The sequence below is a fragment of the Phacochoerus africanus genome, chromosome 5, assembly GCF_016906955.1.
Source record: "Phacochoerus africanus isolate WHEZ1 chromosome 5, ROS_Pafr_v1, whole genome shotgun sequence".
NCBI classification, from domain to species: domain Eukaryota; kingdom Metazoa; phylum Chordata; class Mammalia; order Artiodactyla; family Suidae; genus Phacochoerus; species Phacochoerus africanus.
Genome location: NC_062548.1, coordinates 111810031 through 111833817, shown reverse-complemented (window position 1 = coordinate 111833817; position 23787 = coordinate 111810031). Strand labels below are relative to the sequence as shown.

At 40.2% G+C, this 23787-nt stretch overlaps 1 protein-coding gene across 1 annotated transcript in view; it reads left to right on the top strand.

Annotated features, from left to right (window-relative positions):
- Positions 1-23787, top strand: part of YIPF4 (Yip1 domain family member 4) — a 34859-nt gene that overhangs the window by 2168 nt on the left and 8904 nt on the right. The window contains exons 2-4 of the mRNA XM_047782328.1: positions 15241-15394; positions 17782-17953; positions 22555-22632. Coding sequence (XP_047638284.1) covers positions 15241-15394; positions 17782-17953; positions 22555-22632 — 404 coding nt within the window. The remainder of the gene's footprint in view (positions 1-15240; positions 15395-17781; positions 17954-22554; positions 22633-23787) is intronic.

Here is a 23787-nt window from a genome sequence, read left to right as displayed (position 1 = left end):
ATAAGATTTATTCAAACTTCTCTATATAGCCTCTAATGGTGTATAGACTACCTGTATATCCAGAGATATACAGACAAGGATATATAGGTATGTGTATAATAATACATTTATGTTTACCACATAATACAGTTTAAATTTACACAGTAGTTTAAGCAAATGACTTGTTTGGTCTTTATAAGAATCCTGTTGAGCTTTATTATTTCTGTACTTTATAGTGAAATTTAGATTTGGAAAAGTCCAGTGACCTCCACATGAGGGATCTGGAATTAAGAGTTAGTGTTCTGTCTCCCCAGATTTCTTCTTTTCTTTCTTTCTTTCTTTCTTTCTCTCTCTCTCTCCCTCTCCCTCTCTCTCTCTCTCTCTCTCTCTCTCTCTCTCTCTCTCTTTCTCTCTTTCTCTCTTTCTCTCTTTCTCCCTTTTTTTGCCACACCTGTGGCTTATGGAAGTTCCCAGGCTAGGTGTGAAATCGGAGCTATAGCTGCTGGCCTATGCCATAGCATCTCCAGATCTGAGCTGCGTCTGCAGTCTACAACACAGCTCATGGTAATGTTGGATCCTTAACCCACTGAGTGAGGCCAGGGATCGAACCTTCGTCCTCATGGATACTAGTCAGATTTGTTTCTGCTGAGTCAGGACGGGAGCGCCTGGAACAAGTTCTGGAACTTGTCTTTTTTTTTTTTTTTAATTTTTAAAAGTTTTATTGAAATTTACTTAATTTACAACATTGTGATAATTTCTGCTGTACAACAGAGTGATTCAGTTTTTACATGTACATATATCTATTCTCTTTCAGATTCTTTTCCCATGTAGATTATCACAGATTATTGGGTAGAGTTCTCTGTACTACACAGCAGGTCCTGGTTGGCCAACCATTCCATGTACCCAGTGTGCATATGCCAGTCCAAGCCCCTAGTCCATCCCAACCTCCTTCACCTGTCCCTTTTGGTAACCATAAGTTTGTTTTCAAAGTCTGTGAGTCTGTTTCTATTCTGCAAATAAATTCATTTGTAGCCTTTTTTTTTAGATTCCACGTATAAGTGATATCATGGGATATTTGTCTTTTTCTGTCTAACTTTACTTAGTATGATAATCTCTAGGTCCATCCATGTTTCTGTGGATGGCATTATTTCATTCTTTTCTATGGTTGAATAATAGTCCCTTGTATATATGTACCACCTCTTCTTTACCCATTCCTCTCTCCATGGACATATAGGTTGCTTCCATATCTGGCTGTTGTAAATGTGCTGCAGCGAACATTGGGGTGCATGTATCTTTTTGAATTATGATTTTCTTTGGATAGATGCTCAGGAGTGGGATGGCTGCATCATATGGTAGTTCTATGTTTATTTTTCTGAGGAACCTCCATTCTGTTTTCCATAGTGGTTGTACCAAGATTTCTGCTTTCTTGGAGTTCCCGTTGTGCTTGGTGGTTAATGAAGCCAACTGGTATTCATGAAGAAGTAGGTTCGATCCCTGGCCTTGCTCAGTGGGTTAAGGATCAAGCATTGCCATGAGCTGTGGTGTAGGTTGAAGACTCAGCTTGGATCCCGTGTGGCTGTGGCTGTGGTGTAGGCCAGCAGCTGTAGCTCCATTTGGACCTCTAGCCTGGGAACCTCCATGTGCTGTGGGTGTATCACAATAAGTAATTTTTTGCTTGGTTTATGTCCACAAACCAGCAGCGTTGGCATTACTGGGTGCTAGTAATGCAGAGTCTGCCTTAATCATAATTTAGACTTTAATAAGATCATCTTTCGGTGATTTACATGAACATTAAAGCTTGAAAAGAATTGATGTAGAATATTCTGAAAGACCTGCCAAGAAGAGAAGAAAAATTTTTATAGCTAGAAGATCAGCGACAGTTTAATAAAGTAGTATGTTGTTAAATTTTGAAGGATAAATAATGTTTTGTACATGTAGGATGGAGGGTGTACCTTCATGTGCAAGGGAAATGACCTAATAAGGGGATTTAAAAAAATTCATTATACATAATAAATGCCATTAAAAAGTATGATTTGGGAGTTCCCGTAGTGGCTCAGCAGTTAACGAACCTGACTAGCGTCCGTGAGAACTCGGGTTCAATCCCTGGCCTCATTCATTGGGTTAAGGATCCGGTGTTGCCCTGAGCTGTGGTGTAGGTTGCAGATGTGGCTCAAATCATGCGTGGCTGTGGCTGTGGCATAGGCTGGCGGCCACAGATTCCATTGGATCTGTAGCCTGGGAGCCTCCATATGCCTCGGGTTCAGCCCTAAAAAAGACAAAAAGACCAAAAAAAAGTGTAATTCAAATGAAGAAGTGGTTAACTGCCAGAAGCAATCAAGGAAGTCTTCAGAGACAGACAAGGAATGTTTTGAAGGAAAAGTAGTTCTTCAGATTGAAAAGAGGGAAGAGCATTCATTTAAGCATCATGCAAAAGCAATAATTGGTGGAGGCAGTCCCAGTATTTGATGCTTCTCAATCTTCGCAGACTTAAAACATTGCTGATTTAGACAATGAGCTCCTTGGGGTTAGAAGCTATGCTGTACTATCTAACAGTATCACACCCACTGCCTACCACAGAGTTTGGTACATAGCAAGAGCTTAGTAAATGTCTGATGACTACATGATACTTTTTGATTAAGATAAGGGTGTTGTGCTGCTGGAACTGAAACCAACAGTAATTCAACAGAAATCCAAAAAGTAGTTGGAAAAGGCATGAATAGACTACGATTCGAGAAAGATCTAAGCCACTCATATTTTCCAATTCTCATATTTTTCTGCCTTTAAATATCTTTGTATTTATATTGAAATATTCATCCTTATTCCAAATCTTAAAGGAAACTCTCTTCCTTTCCTAGGATAAGCCTCTACTAGTGTTGTTTTCCCATATCTTCTTGCCTCTTTTGGAACCTTTGTTTCTCTCTCTACACATTTTTTATTTCTCCTCTGCTTCTTCTATCCCTGTCATCACTCACAGGTCCTCTCCTAATTGACAGAGTTTTTGATTAAGTCTTCTTCTTCATTTTTTCCCTTATTTTACAGGTTAACTGTTAATTCCCATTTCCTTGGCATCCAGCAGTTCCTGCCATTCTGCTGGAACCTCACTTGTTTCCTCTCATCTGCAGAAGTATCTTCAGCAGTGTTTCCCAAAGGGAAAAAATTCCATGACAACAAAAATTTGGTAAATAATGTGTAAAGCTAGGTTAAACCAGTTTCCCTAATTATAGAATTCCCTGAGCCTGTAATATGCCAATATTAGTTCTGAAATTCCAAGCAGAGGTTATGGTATGCAGGAGTTTTCCAAACTTAGTAAATATCAAAAGCTTTTAATGGAGGGCATCTTATCAGATCTAGATTCCACAGAATATGCATTACCACTAGCCTGGAAGTTACCTAGAGGCCTGGTGGTCGGGGATCTGGTATTGTCCCTGCTGTGATGCACGTTTGATCCTTGGCCCTGGAACTTCTACAAGTTGTGGGCATGGCCAGAAAAAGAAGCACTTGCCTATAAGATAAAAGACAAGTTTAAACTTTTCTTTTTCTTGGAGTTCCCATTGTGCTTCAGCAGTAACAAACCCTAATAGTATCCACTGGGACGTGGGTTTGATCCCTGGCCCCATTCAGTGGATTAAGATCTGGTGTTGTAGTGAGCTGTGGTGTAAGTCACAGACATGGCTCAGATCTGGCATTGCTGTGGCTGTGGTGTAAGCTGGCAGCTGCAACTCTGATTCTTTTTTCTTTTTCTTTTTTTTTTTTTTTTTGGCCTTTTTAGGGCTGCACTTAAGGCATATGGTGATTCCCAGGCTAGGGGTCGAATTGGAGCTACAGCTGCAGACCTACGCTACAGCCACAGCAACTCCAGATCCGAGCCGCGTCTGCAACCTGCACCACAGTTCACAGCAAAGCAGGATCCTTAACCCACTGAGGCCAGGGATCTAACCCGCAACCTCCTGGTTCTTAGTTGGATTCGTTTCCGCTGCACCACAGCAGAAACTCCTACATCTCGGATTTGACCCCTAGCCTGGGAACTTCCATATGCTGTGGGTGTGGTCCTGAAAAGACAAAAACAGGAGTTCCTGTCTTGGTTCCTGTCTTGGCACAGCGGAAATGAATTCGACTAGGAACCATGAGGTTACGGTTTTGATCCCTGGCCTTGCTCTGTGGGTTAAGGATCTGGCATTGCTGTGAGCTGTGGTATAGGTCCCAAACTTGGCTCAGATCTGGTGCTGCTGTGGCTCTGGAGGAGGCTGGCAGCAACAGCTCCAATTAGACCTGTAGCCTTGCAGCCTCCATATGCCGAGGGAGCGGCCCTAAAAGGACCAAAGACAAAAAAAAAAAGACAAAAACACACTTTTTTTTTTAACCTGATGCTTAACTCTCTTAACAGTTTATCCCCAGTATCTTCCACAACTTTTGGCGATGAACTCTGCGCTTTCATAAATAAACCTTTGGCTTTAAAATTGACATATGATTCACATACCATAAACTTCACTCTTTTGAAGAGTACAGTTTAGTGGGTTTTAGTTTCTTCACAGAGTTGTGCAGCCTTTACTACTGTATAATCCCAGAACATTTTTAGTACTCCAAAAAGAAACCCTGTACTCATTTTCATTCACTCTCCATTCTCTCCCTGCCTCCACCTCTGCACCACTGACCTACTTTCCATCTCTATAGATTTGCCTATTCTGGACATTTCATGTAAATGGGGTAATATAATATGTGACCTTTTGTGTCTGGCTTCTTTTACTCAGCATAATGCTTTTCAAGGTTCATTCATGTTACTGCATGAATCAGTAACTCATTCCTTTTCTGGATGAATAATATTCCATGTTTGGATATACTCTCAGTTGGATTTTAAATTCCTTGAAATATCTCATGTCTTTATCTGGTGTTGTAGTGAGCTGTGGTGTAAGTCACAGACATGGGTCAGATCTGGCAATGCTGTGGCTGTGGTGTAGGCTGGCAGCTGCAACTCCGATTCTTTTTTTTTTTTTTTTTGCCTTTTTAGGGTGGCACTCACAGCATATGGAGGTTCTCAGTCTAGGGGTCTAATTGGAGCTACAGCTGTCAGCCTATGCTACAGCCACTGCAGTGCAGGATCAGAGCCGGGTCTGCAACCTACACCACAGCTCATGGCAATGCTGGATCTTTAACCCACTGAGTGAGGCCAGGGATTGAGCCTGCAACCTCATGGTTACTAGTCAGATTCATTTCTACTGCGCCATGATGGGAACTCCTAGCCTGGCAACTTTTATATGCCACATGTGTGGCCTTAAAAAAATAAAAGATTCTCTTAACTTTAGTTGAGAATGGGATTGGTGGGAGACAAGAATGACTAGGGGGAGCAGTTACTAGACCATTATAGTTATGTGGACAGGAGATAATAGTTTGTACTAGCTGGGTGCTGGTGGTAGAAATGGATAAAAGTGGTTAGGTTCAAAAAATAATTGGAGTAATGAGATTCTGCTGTATAGCCAAGGAATGATGATCCCTTGTGATGGAACATGATGGAGGATAATGTGAAAAAAAGAATGCATGTATATGTGTAACTGGATCACTTTATTGTATAGCAGAAATTGACAGAACATTGTAAATCAACTATAATAAAAATTTTTTTAAAATAATTTTGCTTTTTTAGGCCACACCTGTGACATATGGATGTTCCCACGCTCGGGGTGGAATCAGAGCTGCAGCTGCTGGCCCACACCACAGCAATGCCAGATTCGAGCTGCCCTGCAACCTACACTGTAGCTCATGGCAATGCCAGATTCTTTAACCCACTGAAGGAGGCCAGGGATTAAACCCAAGTACTTATGGATACCAGTCAGGTTCTGAATGCTCTGAGCCACAGTGGGAACTCCCATTTGTTGAAATCATAATACCCAGTGATGATATTAGGCAATGGGACCTTTGGGAGGTACTTAGGTCACAAGGATGGGGCCTTCATGAATGGGATTAGTGATTTTATAAAAAAGGCTACAGAGCTCCCTACCCTCTTCTGTCTTGTGATGACACAAGGAGTCACTTAGCCAGAAGAGGTCTCTCACCTGACCATTGTGACACACTGACTTCAGACTTCCAACCTCCAACAATGTGAGAAACAAATATCTATTGTTTATTAAGCTACCCAGTCTATGGTATTTTGTTATAGCAGCCTAAACAGACTACAACACTCCTATCTAAAAATGGTAATATCTCCAACTATAGTAATTATTATAACCAGTAATTCATAGACATAATAATGCAATAATTATTGTATCAATATGTTTTTTTGAGTAAACAATAATTTTCTCTTAACCTTTTAAGGTGGCCGTTTAGCCTACTTTGTGAGAAGTTCCCCTTCCCCCAAAAGAATATCACCTCTAGTTAGTAGTATTGATAGAGGAATCTTGAGTTTTTCTTTCCTTTCTTTGTTTTTTTCTTTTTACAGCTGCACAGCAGCATATGGAAATTCCCTGGCCAGAGTACGAATCAGAGCTGCAGCTGCAGGCCTGTGTCACAGCTACAGCAACACAACATCTAAGCCAAATCTTCGACCGATGCAATAGCTTGTGGCAATACTGGATCCCTAACCCACTGAGCTAGGCCAGGGATTGCATGCCCATCTTCATGGAGACAAATGTCAGGTTCTTAATCTGCTTAGCCTCGAGGGGGAATTTCTAGTTTTTTCCTTTTTAAAACATTTCCTACTTGATTTTTTTTTTTTTTTCTTTTTAGGGCCGCACGCACAGCATGTGGAAGTTCCCAGGCTAGGAGTTGAATCGGAGATACAGCTGCCGGCCTTTGTCACAGCCACAGCAACTTAGGGTCTGAGCCATATCTGCGATCTACACCACAAGCCCACGGCAATGCGGGATCCCTGACCCACTGAGCGAGGCCAGGGATCGAACCCACAACCTTATCGTTCCTAGTCAGATTCGTTCCGCCGTGCCACGACCAGAACTCTCCTACTTGATTTTTAAAAAGTTTTATTGTGTAGATCTTAACACAGATCTTCTAATCTTTTCTTTTCATAAATTTTATGAATGTGATAAATGTAAAATTGTGTGGAACTATACACACATACACAGGAAAATAAGTGCACTTAAAACTGGTAAAATCTGAACAAGTCTTATCAATTGTATCAATGTTAGTGTCCTGGTCTTGATAGTGTAGATGATGGTACCATTGGGGGAAACTGGGTGAAGGGTACGTACGACGTTTCTGCAACTTCCTGTGAATTTTTCTAATGTTAGGCTCAGGAGATTTAATTGATATTAATATTATGTGCAATAGGAGGGAGTTCCTGTTGTGGCTCAGCAGGTTACAGACCCTACTAGTATCCATGAGAATGTGGGTTCAATCCATAGCCTAGCTCAGTGGGTTAAGGATATGGCATTGCCTTGAGCTGTGTTGTAGGTCAAAGTTGTGGCTCAGATTCCGTGTTGATGTGGCTTTGCCTTAGGCTGGCAGCAGCAGCTCCAATCCAACCCCTAGCCTGGAAACTCCTATATGCTGCAGGTGCGGCCCTGAGAAGCAACAACGTAAAAAATGTGTATATATATATGAATGACAATGTACACATAGATTTCATTTCATTTTCATCCGAATGAACTAGAATTACTTTGCCTTTGCTCGTTTTTTTTTTTTTTTTGTCTTTTTGTGGCCACATCCGGAGCATATGGAGGTTCCCAGGCCAGGGATCTAATCACAGCTGTAGCTGCCGGCTGACACCACAGGCACAGCCACACCAGATCCAAGCAGCATCTGTGACCTACACCACGGCTCACTGCAATGCCTGATCCTTAACCCACTGAGCAACGCCAGGGATGGAACCTGCAACATCATGGTTCCTAGTCAGATGCATCTCTGCTGCACCATGATGGGAACTCCTACTTTGCCTTTGCTCTTGTTGCTTGTTAAATAAGAAAAAGTGTCTTTACATATCTAAGAAGTTGCCAAGTACCAACAAAGTGTTCTTGTTCATTGCAGATTACTCTTCTTTCATAGAAATCTAGACCTTGTCTAGGGACAGATCAGTAAGTTTCATTCTGAGTGTACTGTACTGACTGAGTTCTTCAAAGTGAAGTTCTGAGGCTGAATAGAAGCTTCAGAGAAAGGATTCTTCACCCAGTAATACACAAGTTGAAAGGGAGGGAAAATAATATTTTGTGCTGCAGTTTCTTTCAGTAAAACTTGAAACTTACTGATAGTCTTCCTCACTCAGAGGCCTGACATCAGTGGAAACATTTAAGATATTTCTTTCAAATAGTATTTTCTTCTAAATCCAATTATATTTATTGCTATCTTTGTTGTTTACTTAGAAAATGACAAGGATATTATACCTGGTGTAGTAAGAAAGAAATTTATTTTAAATTAATCTTCTAGGAGCTCCCATCATGGCTCAGTGGATTAAGGACCTGATCTAGTCTTTCGTGAGGATGCAGGTTCAATCCCAGGCCTTGCTCAGTGGGTTAAGGATCCAGTGTTGCCTCAAGCTGCAGCGTAACTTGAAGATGCAGCTCGGATCCAGTGTTGTGGTTGTGGCAGCTACAGCTCCAGTTCGACCGCTAGCCCAGGAACTTCCATATGCAGCAGGTGCAGCCACAAAAAGAAAAATAAATCAGTAAATAAAACTAGTCTTCTATAATTCTGATTTCCTGTCCTAGAGTTGACAGTCAAGCTGGCTGGTTCTTAACTGTGGCTTAATGTAAGATAGCTGTGCTTCTGGAGTGATTTGGAATCTTTCTCATTGTTTTCCAGTATTATTTATTTATTTATTTATTTATTTATTGTCCTTTTGCCTTTTCTAGGGCCGCTCCCAAGGCATAGGGAGGTTCCCAGGCTAGGGGTCTAATCAGAGCTGTAGGCGCCGGCCTACGCCAGAGCCACAGCAACGTGGGATCTGAGCCGCGTTTGTGACCTGCCCCACAGCTCACGGCAACGCCGGATCCTTAACCCACTGAGCAAGGCCAGGGATCGAACCCACAACCTCATGGTTCCTAGTTGGAATCGTTAACCACTGTGCCACAACGGGAACTCCTCTAGCATTATTTTTTACATGTTAACTTGCTCACATGTTAGGCTAGCTGCTGATTTTTTTTTTTAACTTTTCTGTTGCTTTTTTGTATTCCCATCTAACTGTATCTTGGAGGAATTAGTGATGTGCTGTTTCTGACATTCTTTGTATGTCCATAATATTTTCCTATTTTGCATAGAATGGAGAATACTACAAAATTGTACGTTAAAGGTGCCTTTTTGAGGTTCTACATCCATGTTATGAAATGCTAAACAGACAATTTTTTTTTTAATTACAGAACTCTTTAGCACTGTATATATCCTTTTTTGGTTTAGATTAAGCACTCTAAGTGAAGTCTTTTCTAGAGGCCTGGATACAGTTATTAAGGTCCTTTCCTGCCTCAAAATTCTGAAACCTTTAATGTCACTGCTGTACTAACTACTTCCTCATCTAAATCTTCCTCTTGTTAAATCAAGAAGAGCACTTTTTGTACCTGTTGGAAGTAGAATTTTAGTTAAGTTTCAACTCTTTCATTTTCAATTTAGAAAAAGCAGAAAGTAATTTCGAGAGAATTTTAATAAAGATTCTATGGCAGTTACCATCTATAGGAACTATTTTTAAGCTTTTGAGTAGGGGAAGACAGTAGATTCAGTATTTGCATTGTATCTCTAACTGAATAAACTCTCTTATAAAAAGCTTTTTAATTTTAGTTACTATTTTTCTTTTTACGGCCACACCTGTGACATATGGAAGTTCCCAGGCTAGGGGCCGAATCAGAGCTGCTGCTGTGGCTTATACCACAGACCAAAGCAGTGCTTCATCTAAGCTGCATCTGTGACAATGCTTGATCTTTAACCCACCGCTGACTGAGGTCAGGGATTGAACCCACATCCTCGTGGACACTGTGTTGAGTTCTTAACCCTCTGAGCCACAGTGCAAATGCCGAAAAAAGTTTTTATTTTTTTTTTATTTCATTTTTTGTCTTTTTAGGGCTGTATGGAAGTTCCTAGACTAGGGGTCTCATTGGAGCTGAAGCTGCCAGCCTATACCACAGCCATAGCAACAGAAGATCTAAGCCACATCTGTGACCTACACCACAGCTCAAGGCAACACTGGGTCCTTAACCCACTAAGCGGGGCCAGGGATTGAACCTGCATCCTCATGGATACTAATTGGGTTTGTTATTGCCAAGCCACAATGGGAACTCCCTTTTTTTTTTTTTTAAAGGTTTTTAGAATCATGTAATGTTAAACCTGCAAAGAACTTTGAATAGGAAACTGGAGACCAGAAGATATTTACGATTTGCTGTATTAATTAGTAGTAGCTAAGCTAGGACTTGGCTTCAGAATGTAAACTTTATTATAATTAATTGCAGGAGTTGTCAGAACCAGACCATAGTGTGACTCATAACTGAGGCACTCAATACTTGAAGTTTAAGCAAAAAAAAAAAAACAAAAAAAAAACTGGGGGGGGTGCACACCCGTTAACTTCACAGGCCAAGGATCAAACTCAAGCCACAGCAGTGACCCAAGCTGCTGCAGTGGCAAAACAGGATCCTTAAGCCACTGTGCCGCAAGAGAACTCCAAAGCCAATTTTTTTTTAATGGCAGTTTTAAAAAGCTAACCTAGAAGTTAGGGTAATGTGCAAATCAAGCCCTTCTTTATATGATCTTTAGGGAAGGAAAGTCTGTGTTAAGAGTGTTCTGTTTTACTGTTGCCAAGTTTTCTAAAATACCACTCCACTCTTGTGACTTCTAGTTAACAACATTGATGGTTGTTTACTAGTGCATATTTTCTGGTCCTACAAATGTGTTTTTTCCTTAATTCCTGTATGACCTCAAGCAAGTCGTTTACTATTCCCAATTTTTCTTAACCGGAAAATGTAACATATACACTACTGTGATTTTCTGTAACTTCTAAGGCACTGGTACAGACTGTAAACAGAATTTATTTATTTTATAATGTGGGTAACAATATTTTCACTGCTTTTTAGAACTGACCTAAAAGAAAACTCCACACAATCTTTAATTTGCCAAATCTAAAGATAAATGATGTAATTATGTAAAGAAAAAAGTTAGCTGAAATAGCAAGGAACTGTTACTAGTCAGATTTAACCGGAACTAAGCATTAATATATGAAGCACTTAGCATAGATATGTTGTGATTTAAATGAAGGAATGTATGAATAAAAATACATGAAAAAGTGGGAAAAACTGTTTATGATTTTCCTTTTAGCAATTAAACTATGTCTCATGGTTTATATATATAATATGTAATGGCTTTAAAAAGAATTTATATAGGAGTTCCCATCGTGGCTCAGCAGAAACGAATCTGACTAGTATCCATGAGGACGCAGGTTCGATCCTTGGCCTTGCTCAGTGGGTTAAGGATCCAGCATTGCTATGAACTGTGGTGTAGGTCACAGACACAGCTCAGATCTGGCATTGCTGTGGTGTAGGCTGGCAGCTATAGCTCTGATTCGGCCTGTAGCCTGGGAACCTCCATATATGCTGCAGGTGTGGCCCTAAAAGAGACTTAAAAAAAAATTTTTTTTTAAATCGCCATGGTTAAGGGTCTGGTGAGATTTCATTATAATGGAATTGACAAGGAAATTTGATTATTTCTGTGACAGACAGCATTTTAAGATGATAACTGGAATTACAACTAGTAGCATTATGTCAAGACAAATCAGATTTCTAGGAATTTTGTACAATTTCTGAAATGCAATGAAACACGTATTAATAACATATATATACAAATGTATTGCTTTTTTGTATTAAAGTATAGTTGATTTACAGTGTTGTGCCATAGTATTGCTTCTTCTTTGATAATACTTAACCATGTCATTTAATATATCAAATCAGTATAGTTAACATCTTTGTTTTTATAATGTGAGAGAGAACAGATTTTTGGAGATATTCCAGGGCCCTCTGGAAAATCCCAAAATTAGTTCACAGAAAGACTTCATTTACAATTTGGTTAACCAAAGCAGTGATGTCAGATGTTAAAGCTAAATACGGAAGGTTACATAGTTATGAACAAAACTTAGTTCTTTTAATATTGAGAAGATTAGATTTTCTTAAATAATCAAAGGCTCAAAGACAACATGAAGCATAGTAGATTCTTTCGGTAGGACTCAAAATTGTTGCTATCCATGCAGATTATTGAAGGGATAAACTTTCATAGTCCGTTATTGCTAGCAGCCTGAGGAGTTCCTGTTGTGGCTCAGCAGGTTAAGAATCTGACTAGTATCCATGAGTTTGCGGGTTCAGTCCTTGGCCTTGCTCAATGGGTTAAAAGATCCAGCGTTGGAGTTACGGTCGTGGCTCAGCAGAAAATGAATCTGATTAGTAACAACGAGGATGCAGGTTCCTTCCCTGGCCTTGCTCAGTGGGTTAAGGATCCGTTGCTGCTGTGAGCTGTGGTGTAGGTAGAAGATGAGGCTCGGATCCCACGTTGCTGTGGCTGTAGCGTAGGCCAGTGGCTACAGCTGAATTGGCCCCCTAGCAGCTGGGAACCTCCACATGCCGAGGGTTCGACTCTAAGAAGAAGAACAACAACAGCAAAAAAAGGATCTGGCATTGCTGCAACCTGCAGTGTAGGTTGCCCACATAGTTTGGATCTGGAGTTGCTGTGGCTGTGGGCGTAGTCTAGCAATTGCAGCTCCAATTAGACCCCTAGCCTGGGAACTTCCATATGCTGCAGGTATGGAATGACATGATAAGACAAAAAAAAAAAAAAAAAGCAGACTGAAAGTCTAACAAATCTTTATCCTTCTAACAGAAAACAAAATTCTAATTTTGCATGAGTGTACTTTTTTTTTTTTTTAATCTTTTTGTTTTTTTGCCTTTTCTAGGGCGGCTCCCGAGGCATATGGAGGTTCCCAGGCTAGGGGTCTAATCAGAGCTGTAGCTGCCCACCTAGGCCACAGTCACAGCAGCGTCAGATCCAAGCCAGGTCTGCGACCTACACCACAGCTCACGGCAACGCCAGATCCTTAACCCACTGGGTAAGGCCAGGGATCGAACCCGCAACCTCATGGTTCCTAGTCGGATTTGTTGACCACTGAGCCATGACAGGGAACTCCACGAGTGTACTTTTAATATAAAAATTCTTTTTTTTTTTTTTTTTTTTTGTCTTTTAGGGCTGCACCCAAGGTATATGGAGGTTCCCAGGCTAGGGGTCCCATTCAGAGCTATAGCCGCTGGCCTACACCACACCCACAGCATTTTGGTATCTGAGCCCTGTCTGCAACCTACACCACAGTTCACAGCAATGCCAGATCCTTAACCCACTGAGTGAGGCCAGGAATTGAACCTACCTCCTCATGGATGCTAGTCGGGTTCGTTAACCGCTGAGCCATAATGGGAAATCCCCGAAATTCATTTTTTTTTAAACTTAAATTTATTCCAATCTTAGCTAGCCTGACCATGCATGAAGTTCATTTCCCAGGATTCCTTTCCCACAAACCTTCTACAATTTTGTCCTTTTTTTTTTTTTTTTTCTTTTTAGGGCCATATCTGTGGCATATGGAAGTTCCCAGGCTGGGGTTCAAATGGTAGCTGCAGCTGCTGGCCTATACCACAGCCACAGCAGTGCAGGAACCAAGCTGCATCTGTCACCTACACAGATCACAGGCCATGCTGCATCCTTAACCTACTGAGCGAGGCCAGGGATTGAACCCCGAATCCTCATGGATACTAGTCGGATTCGTTTCCCCTGTGCCACAACGTGAACTCTTTTTTTTTTTCTTTTTAGGGCTGCACCCGCAGCATATGGAAGTTCCCAGGCTGGGGGTCAAATTGGAGCTATAGCTGCCAGCCTATACCACAGCCACAGCAATGCAGGATCCTTACCCATTGATTGAGGCCAGGGATCAAACCCACATACTATTGGATCCTAGTTGGATTTGTTAACCACTGAGCCAATAAGGAAACTCCATGTTTTTCTAACAGCTTTTAAGTGCTAAGTTTGTACTTGCCAAATTTGTGGCTTTGGTTTTGGAGATTGCTATTTTAAAAAGGCTTTACAGGAGTTCCTGTCACGGCTCAGTGGTTTACGAATCTGACTAGGAACCATGAGGTTGCAGGTTCGATCCTGGCCTCTCTCAGTGGGTTAAGGATCTGGCGTTGCTGTGAGCTGTGGTGTAGGTCGCAGATGAGCCTCGGATCCCGCGTCGCTGTGGCTCTGGTGTAGGCCTGCGGCTGTGGCTCCAATTGGAGCCCTAGCCTGGGAACCTCCATATGCAGCGGGTGGGGCCCTAGAAAAGACAAAAAATAAAATAAATTAAAAATAAATAAATAAAAAGCCTTTATGTCATGTGCACATTAACAGAAACCAACAGTAACCTGGCCAAGAGAAGGTCTTATGGAAACCACCAGCAGTTCCCAATGTGGAACTGGGAATGGGGAAAGGATTGAACCAGCAGAACCCAACAAATAGGCGAGAATTCTACCACTGAACCACCAATGCATACATGACCCCAACAAATAGGGATTGCAGATTGAGATTCCAGGCAAATGGGGAACTGGAGACTGCACCAAGGGCTAGGGGCTTGGTCAGGTGGAACCATCTCCTTGCTCAAGCTGACTTGCCCTTGACTGGAAAGCCAATTAGATCAAGAGCTTCATACAAAGAGAGCGGACCTCAGTACTAAGAGGACCTTAACCCACAGATCTTGGAAGTGGAAAGAGAGAAAAATCAAAAGTTTGTGGGTACCAATGCCTGTGTTTCTTATTGCCCTAGAGCTGTCAGAAGTTTCCTTTGGATCCCATCACTACCACCAGTGTTGTTAAAAAACAAAATCCAACTGAGTAAAATTTAAAGATTTTATTAGTTTATTCAGAGGTTAATGAATTGGGGCAGAAATCCCATTTAGCAGATAGAAAGGAGCTCTGAGGGCCTGTACAGAATGAAAAATTTTCATAGACAGAAGGAAGTGGGATAAGAAAGTTATACTACCTAAAAGTGGATTAGTTGTAGCAAGGTCTCTTTCCCTTAGGAGATGGCAGAAGCTAGGCAGATTATCTCACTAGCACTGATCAGGTGAGACATGAGACTTCACATAAGTGACTTCATTTGGGCCTGTTGTCTTGTTTTTAGCACTGTCAACTATAAAATATTTTTATATAAAAGATTGTATCTAGTAGCACATGTTCATACTTGGAGATCTTCAAATGATAATTATTTAATTCAAAATAATGCTCATGTTTTTTAGAATTCACACATTTTACTTTGGTTTATAGTTTTGTCCTCTTTTCTCCTAAGATCTCAGTGGTTCAATAGCATCCCCAGATGTCAAGTTAAACCTTGGTGGAGATTTTGTGAAAGAATCAACAGCTACTACATTTCTGAGACAAAGAGGATATGGCTGGCTTTTGGAAGTTGAAGATGATGACCCTGAAGATACCAAGCCACTCTTGTATGTAAAATATGTATTTTTTTTGTTTTTTATTTTTGTCTTTTGCTTTTTAGGGCCACACCTGTGGCATGTGAAGGTTCGCAGGCTGGGGTCCAGTTGGAGCCACAGCTGCAGGCCTACACCACAGCCACAGCAACTCAGGATCTGAGCTACATCTGTGACCTACACCCACAGCTCACAGCAAGGCCAGGGATTGAACCTGAAACCTGATAGTTCGTAGTGGGATTGGTTTCCGCTATGCCATGAAAGGAACTCCTATTTTTTTGTTTTTAAAGCTAGTCTGCAGGATGATTATATTCTTTCATATTATTTAAAGATGGATATAGAAAACCTTCACTTTTTCGTTCAAAAGTTTTAGCTATTTTTTCTTTTCTTTGTCTTTTTAAGGCCACATCTGAGGCATATGGAGGTTCCCAGGCTAGGGGTCTAATTGGAGCTGTAGCTACCGACCTACGCCACAGCCACAGCAACGCCAGATCTGAGCTGAGTCTTCGATCTGCACCACAGCTCATGGCAACACTGGATCCTTAACACACTGAGCGACTGCGTCCTCATGGATACTAGTCAGATTCATTTTCCGCTGAGCCAAAATGTGAACTCCTCCAAGTTTTAGCTATTTTAAATTTTACTACTACAGTTGATTCTTGAACAACACAGATTTGAACTGAGTGGATCTATTTATACATGGATTACGTCATTACATGTTTGGAAATTTTTTTGGGAGATTTGCAGCAATTTGAAAAAATTCACAGACACACCATGTAGCCTAGAAATATTGAAAAAATTAAGAAAAAGCATTTCATGGGTGCATAAAAAATAAGTAGGTGTACATGTAACATACAAAATTATGCTAATCACACATATTTATGTTATTGGTAAGGCTTCTGGTCAACAGAGGCTATTAGTAGTTAAGTTTTTGGGATGTCAAAGTTATATGTGGTTCTTTAACTGTTGGGGAGATTGGTGCCCATAACCCCTGCATTGTTCATGGTCAACTATAATTAGTAAAACTGAAATAATGAGAGAATAATTTTAACCTATTTAATAGCAGAAGTTAAAAGAATCATAATCATATATCACACACATAGATACTCCAAACTGTTAGGATTTATCTGGGTCTGTAGCTATTTAAAATAAACATGCAACGTAAGTAAAAAGCAGTGTGCTTTGGTACTTGCAGTGAAAATTCAATTTAAGACTTCCAAAAAGGTTTTCCTCCAAACCCTCTCCCATATAGAAATTCTAGGACTACCACTGGAAGGAGTATAGCGATACTTTCACTTTCTTTATACAACATGAATTTTTTAAAATGATTATGATTGGGATAAAAAAGTGAAGAATTTAACAATTTTGGAAAGAAGACCTATAGCTTTGTAAAATCAAGGCATTACCAAGTTATTCTCTGTAGTAATTATTGGTAGATAAACTAATAAAACGTCCCCTTTCTTCCTTCCTTCCTCCTTCCTTCTTTCTTTTCTTCTTTCTCTCTTTTTGCTTTTTTAAGGGCTGCACTTGCAGCATATGGAAGTTCTCAGGCTAGGGATCGAACCACAGCTGAAGCTGCAGGCCTATGCCACAGCCACAGCAACACCGGATCTGAGCCACATCTGCGGACCCCTACTGCAGCTTATGGCAACGCCAGATCCTTAACCCACTGAGTGAGGCCAGGGATTGAACCTGCATCCTCATAGATCCTAGTCAGGTTCATTTCCACTGAGCCACAACGGGAACTCCCAGAACATTCTGTTTCTTAATGTTTATACACCATATTTCATAAAATCTAAGATGGTATGGATTATGAGATGCAGTTACTTTACATTTATTGATGAGGAAGAAGAAGTACCTAATACAGCATAAAGCTAGAACATCAAAGGGCTAACTTATCTCCTTATAAGGATAAATGAGAACTTACCATACAAAAAGAGACAGCAAGTAAGTTTGCTTGTCTCAGTTTGGCACTGGGTAGGGTGTGGAGAAAAAAAAGTTCCCATGAGCATGTAAACCTCACAGCAGTTCTCACGTAGGATTGCAATCTGAATTATTAGTATGGTCACAAAAAGTCACAAGCAGAGACTTTTACTGAAAATCCTAAATTGGTAGTGCTTCCAGGAGACTGGCAGAAGGAAAGGCAGATGTTGGGAGCACTTGACTTCACTCCAGTTGACAACGATTATAAGATGCCAGCAACTGTGTAGTGCATCCCAAATTTAGAGATGTCGAAGTGTTGAAAATGTACACCCTGGAACCAGTAAAATGTGGTACTTCACATGCAAATATTTTGTTGACCTATCATGATACACAGTTATATTTAAACTTAAATTCTGTTGCAACTGTCTCAATATTCATAAGTGTGTGCCTTTTTAAGAATTTTTATTTTAAAATTATAGGGAAGAATTGGATATCGATCTAAAGGATATTTACTACAAAATCCGATGTGTTTTGATGCCAATGCCATCACTTGGTTTTAATAGACAAGTGGTGAGAGACAATCCTGACTTTTGGGGTCCCCTGGCTGTTGTTCTTTTCTTTTCCATGATATCTTTATATGGACAGTTTAGGGTAAGTATGTCTTAATTTATACATATTCCTAAATATTTTAAGAGTTTTAAATTTTAAAATACCCAAATTTAACTGCAGTACTTATGTTTGAGAAACACTTTAGCTTTACCCATTATTTCCCACTTGTTTATTACTAGAACCATTCTTAATTAAACAAGTAAGGAATGCCTTGGATTAATGATTTCCAAATTCTTTTACATCATCATCCACATGAATAGTATTAATATTTGTATGTCAAGAGGCTAACTGGTTGGAACTGCTCCCAGCTGTCCATACCCTTTCTGATTTCCCCAAAGGATAAAGAGTTTGAAACACAATATTCATAATCATATTCTTACCTTTTATTCATCTTTAGTTCTGTTTTTTATCTTTATTTATTTTTATTTATTTATTTATTTATTTATTTATTTTGGCTGCCCCATGGCATATGGAGTTCCTGTGCTAGGCCGGGGATTGAATTTGTGTCCTAGTAATCCAGAGACGTGACTGATCCTGGTGTACCACAGTGGGAACTCCTAGTTCTGTTACTTAAAAATCAACTTTTTTTTTTAATTTTATTTTTTCCCGCTGTACAGCATGGGGATCTAGTTATTCTTACATGTATACATTTTTACCCCACCCTTTGTTCTGTTGCAATATGAGTATCTAGACATAGTTCTCAATGCTACTCAGCAGGACCTCCTTGTAAATCTATTCTAAGTTGTATCTGATAGCTCCAAGCTCCCGATTCCTCCCACTCCCTCCCCCTCCCATCAGGCAGCCACAAGTCTATTCTCCAAGTTCATGATTTTCTTTTCTGTGGAAAGGTTCATTTGTGCTGTATATTAGATTCCAGTTATAAGTGGTATCATATGGTATTTGTCTTTGTCTTTCTGACTCATTTCACTCAGTATGAGAGTCTCTAGTTCCATCCATGTTGCTGCAAATGGCATTATGTCATTCTTTTTTATGGCTGAGTAGTATTCCATTGTGTATATATACCACATCTTCTGAGTGCAATCATCTGTCGATGGACATTTGGGTTGTTTCCATGTCTTGGCTATTGTGAATAGTGCTGCAATGAACATGCAGGTGCATGTGTCTCTTTTAAGTAGAGTTTTGTCCGGATAGATGCCCAAGAGTGGGATTGCGGGGTCATATGGAAGTTCTATGTGTAGATTTCTAAGGTATCTCCAAACTGTTCTCCATAGTGGCTGTACCAGTTTTACATTCCCACCAGCAGTGCAGGAGGGTTCCCTTTTCTCCACACCCCCTCCAGTACTTGTTATATGTGAACTTATTAATGATGGCCATTCTGACTGGTGTGAGGTGGTATCTCATGGTAGTTTTGATTTGCATTTCTCTTATAATCAGTGATGTTGAGCATTTTTTCATGTGTTTGCTGGCCGTCTGTATGTCTTCCTTGGAGAACAGTCTATTCAGGTCTTTTGCCCATTTTTCCATTGATTGATTGGCTTTTTTGCTGTTGAGTTGTGTAAGTTGCTTATATATTCTAGAGATGAAGCCCTTGTCTGTTGCATCATTTGAAACTATTTTCTCCCATTCTGTAAGTTGTCTTTTTGTTTCTTTTTGGTTTCCTTTGCTGTGCAAAAGCTTTTCAGTTTGATTAGGTCCCATTGGTTTATTTTTGCTCTTATTTCTATTGCTTTGGGAAAAATCAACTTTTTAATAAACGATGACAAAGATTCCATCATTATTTGTTTCTCTATAATTATTTGTCCTATTCTCAAAGGCTTCTTTTTTTCTTTCGTTTTTGGGGCCACACCCTCAGCACATGAAGGTTCCCAGACTGGGGGTTTGAATTCGAGCTATAGCTGCTGGCCTACACCACAGCCACAGAAACACAGGATCTGAGCCACTTCTGCAGCCTACACCACGGCTCACAGCAATGCCACTGTGATCCGTAACCCATTGAGTGAGGCCAGCCAGGGATCGAACCTGCAACCTCATGGTCCCCTTGTTGGATTCGTTTCTGCTTTATCATGACGGGAAATCCATAAAGGCTTTTTTTTAATCATTAAAACATCATATACCTATCACTCCTTCATCCCCATTTAAGGCTTTAAGGAAATAAAAAATAACTCTTTACCACAGACTGATTGGGAAGCGAATTGGTTTTCTCTTGTTGCTGTAACAGATTTCCACAAGTTTAGTGGCTTAAAACAATGCAGATTTATTCTTTGGCAGTTGTATAAGTCAGAAATCCACATTTAGCGTTAAAGGGCTAAAATCAAAATGTCATCAGGGCTGGTTCCTCTGGAGCTTCCAGGATAGCGTCTGTTGCTTGCCTCTTCCTATGGCTAAAAGCTACAAACATTCCTTGGCTTCTGGCCACATCACTGCAATCTCTGGTTCCATTTTCTCATTGCCTTCTTCTCTACTATTTCCCTCTGCCTCCTTTTTTAGAGGACAGTTGTGATTACATTTACTGCCTACCACATAAGCCAGAGTATTCTTTCCATAGTAAGGCATCTTAATATTATATAACACTAGTCCTATTAATATTTGCCTTATGTTCAGTAGTTGATATCAAGTATTAGTATCTCAACATGAGTTTTATCTATTTCATATAATCTTTCATTTGAACAGAGGGTTCTAAGGTTAAAAACAGGAGATTCTTCCCTCCATAGAATATTTCTTAATTTGGCCTTTTTTTGTATGTGTGTCTTTTTAGGCCCACACCTGCGGCATATGGAAGTTCCCAGGCTAGAGGTCAAATCGGAGCTGGATCTGCTGGCCTACACCACAACAAGTGCCAGATCCTTAACCCACTGAGCAAGGCCAGGGATCGAACCCACATCCTCATGGATACTAGTAGGGTTTGTTACTGCTGAGCCATGATGGGAACTCCTAATTTGACTTTTTTTTTTTTGTCCTTTTGCCTTTTCTAGGGCTTTTCCTACGGCATATGGTGATTCCCAGGCTAGGGGTCTAATCAGAGCTGTAGCCACTGGCCTACTCCAAAGCCACAGCAACAGGAGATCCAGGCTATGTCTGCGACCTACACCACAGCTCACGACAACGCTGGTTAATCCACTGAGCAAGGCCAGGGATCGAACCAGCAACCTCATGGTTCTTAGTTGGATTTGTTAGCCACTGAGCCATGACAGGAACTCATGATTTGGCTTTGCTTGATATTTTCCTATGACTGGATTGGGGTCATACATTTTTGGCAAGAATACCACAGAAGTGACATTGTATTCTTCTTTACATACTATCAGGGATTCCATGATATCGATATGTCTTATTATTGGTGCTAGTAACATATCACTTGGTTAGGTGTTGGGGTAGTATCTGCCTGCCCAATTCCTCCACTTAAAATTGTTATTTCTTCCTTTATAATATAATAAGTACCTTATGGAGATACTTTGTGACTATGCAAACATCTCATTTCTTATCAAACTTTAGTCACTAATTTTAGCATCTATTAATGGATCTTTGATGCAACAGTTATGGAGTGGTGATTTTCCTCATTCCTTCCGCATGTATTGATTGGTATTCTCTTTGGAATAGCTATTCCTTCTTTGCCATTACTTAATCATTGATTTATTTTTGTCAGTACCGACTCAATGGATTTTTTTTAAATTTTCTGGACTATAATCCAATACTATCATTTATTTTATTGCTCAGATGTTTTTACTTTTAGCCATTGGGAGTTCCTTTAGGTTAGCTTCTGTGTCTTTTTAACATATCCCCATCCTTTTTTGAGCCCTTCCTTTCTTTCTGACTCCACAGAGTGTTCTGGGCTCACCCCCCCCCCCTTTTTTTTTTTTCCTCTTTTGGCCAACTGTGGCATATGGAGCTCCCAGGCCAGGGATCAGATCCAAGCCACAGTGGCAACCCAGGCTGTGGCATCGCTGGATCCTTAACCCACTGCTCTGGGCCAGGGATTGACATGGTGTCCTATTGCTCCCAAGACGCTGCTGATCCCTCTGTGCCACAGTGGGAGCTCCTGGGCTCACCTTTTAAATTTTCCTTTTCCCAGGCCTGAATCAATCATTTGTCTAAAGTGTCCTAATTCCTTTTATTGGAGAATATTTAGAAACCAGGATCTGAGCAATAAGTGTGCTTATTTTGCTACTGGTTGTCATTATTTCTAGATTTCCCCCCCCCACCCCAGGCAGACAGAACTTGGAAATATATGCATGTATCATTATTATGCCAAGTCTCAGGAGTTAAAATTATCTGAAATGTCTTCCACGTTCTATTACTTGGATGAATGTGTAGTTAATGTAAATTTTAGAGACCTCCTGAGAAGACTGGTAACTTGTTTCAGGGATGACTTTTCCTTGCAGAGAGCTATAAACCAGGGGTTGGAAGTCAACAGTTTGATCTCTTTTTGCAGTAATCTTTTATCATAGATCTTGAAATACTGACATTTTCTTACGTAATTGAACATTGCTAAAATTTCAATTTGGATGTAAAATATTATATATTATATTCTTATTAAGTTTTGGAAAGCTACTTGGGAGTCCAAACTCTCTATGACCTGAAATTGGTCATACTAAAATATCTTATATGGCAGAGAATTGCATTTATGGGAAATTATCAGCTTATTTGCTATACAGATACTAACTGCTTAAATTTCTTTTTCTCTTAAGGTGGTCTCATGGATTATAACCATTTGGATATTTGGTTCGTTAACAATTTTCTTACTGGCCAGAGTTCTTGGTGGAGAAGTAAGTGGTTAATTTTGAAAATAGCCTTTATTTTTTTATGGTAAGCTTTATTTTTGATACTGTAGATACTATCAGTAGCTATATTCATCATCATCTTTTCTTGTCCCAGAATTGCAAATTTTTTTTTTTGTCTTTTTAGGGCCACACCCATGACATATGGAAGTTCCCAGGCTAGGGGTCGAACAGAAGCTGTAGCTGACAGGCTGCACAACAGCCACAGCAATGCCACATCTGAGCCACGTCTGTGACCTACACTGCAGCTCACAGCAATGCCAGATCCTTAACCCACTGAGCAAAGCCAAGGATTGAACCTGTGGATGCTAGTCAGATTCATTACTGCTGAGCCACAATGGGAACTTCTAGAATTACTCTTGTTACACTACTTCTTTTTAAGATGATAGACAAAATAAAAAATAAAAAAAATAAGATGATAGGCATATTAGTATTCATATTCAAAAATGTTATGAGAAATAAAGAGGAAAGAAAAATTGTTTCATAAATAATTTACAGCTTTTTAGGGAAGCCTACAGTTTATTCTCTGTTGTAACAGTTCTCAGACTTCTTAACGTCAGGTCTCTAAAGAGATTTCTTTAAGTGGGTTGTATTTATCACTATTTACCGTGTTAGGGAGTTCACGTTGTGGCTCAGTGGTAATGAACCCGACAAGTATCCATGAGGACATGGGTTTGATCCCTGGCCTTGCTGAGTGGGTTAAGGATCTGGTGTTGCTGTGAGCTGCAGTGTAGGCCGCAGACTCGGCTTGGATCTAGTGTTGCTTTGATTGTGGTGTAGGCCAGCAGCTTCAGTTCTGATTCAACCCCTAGTTTGGGAACTTCCATATGCCTCAGGTGTGGCCCTAAAAAGCAAAAAAAAGAAAAGAAAAAAAGGAAAAAGCTGTCTACCACGTTAGAAGTTAAAATGAAAAATTTTAGTATGTATTTATTTAAAACTAAAACCAGATATGTTTTAAGGAAAACTATTTTTCAAAACAAAGTGAGAAAAGACATTGATTTACATTTTTGCAAGTAGGTTTTTTTTTTTTTTTTTTTAGCGCTGCACCCACGGCATATGGAGGTTCCCAGGCTAGGGATTGAATCAGAGCTGTAGCTGCTCTCTACACCAGAGCCACAGCAATACCAGATCCAAGCCACATCT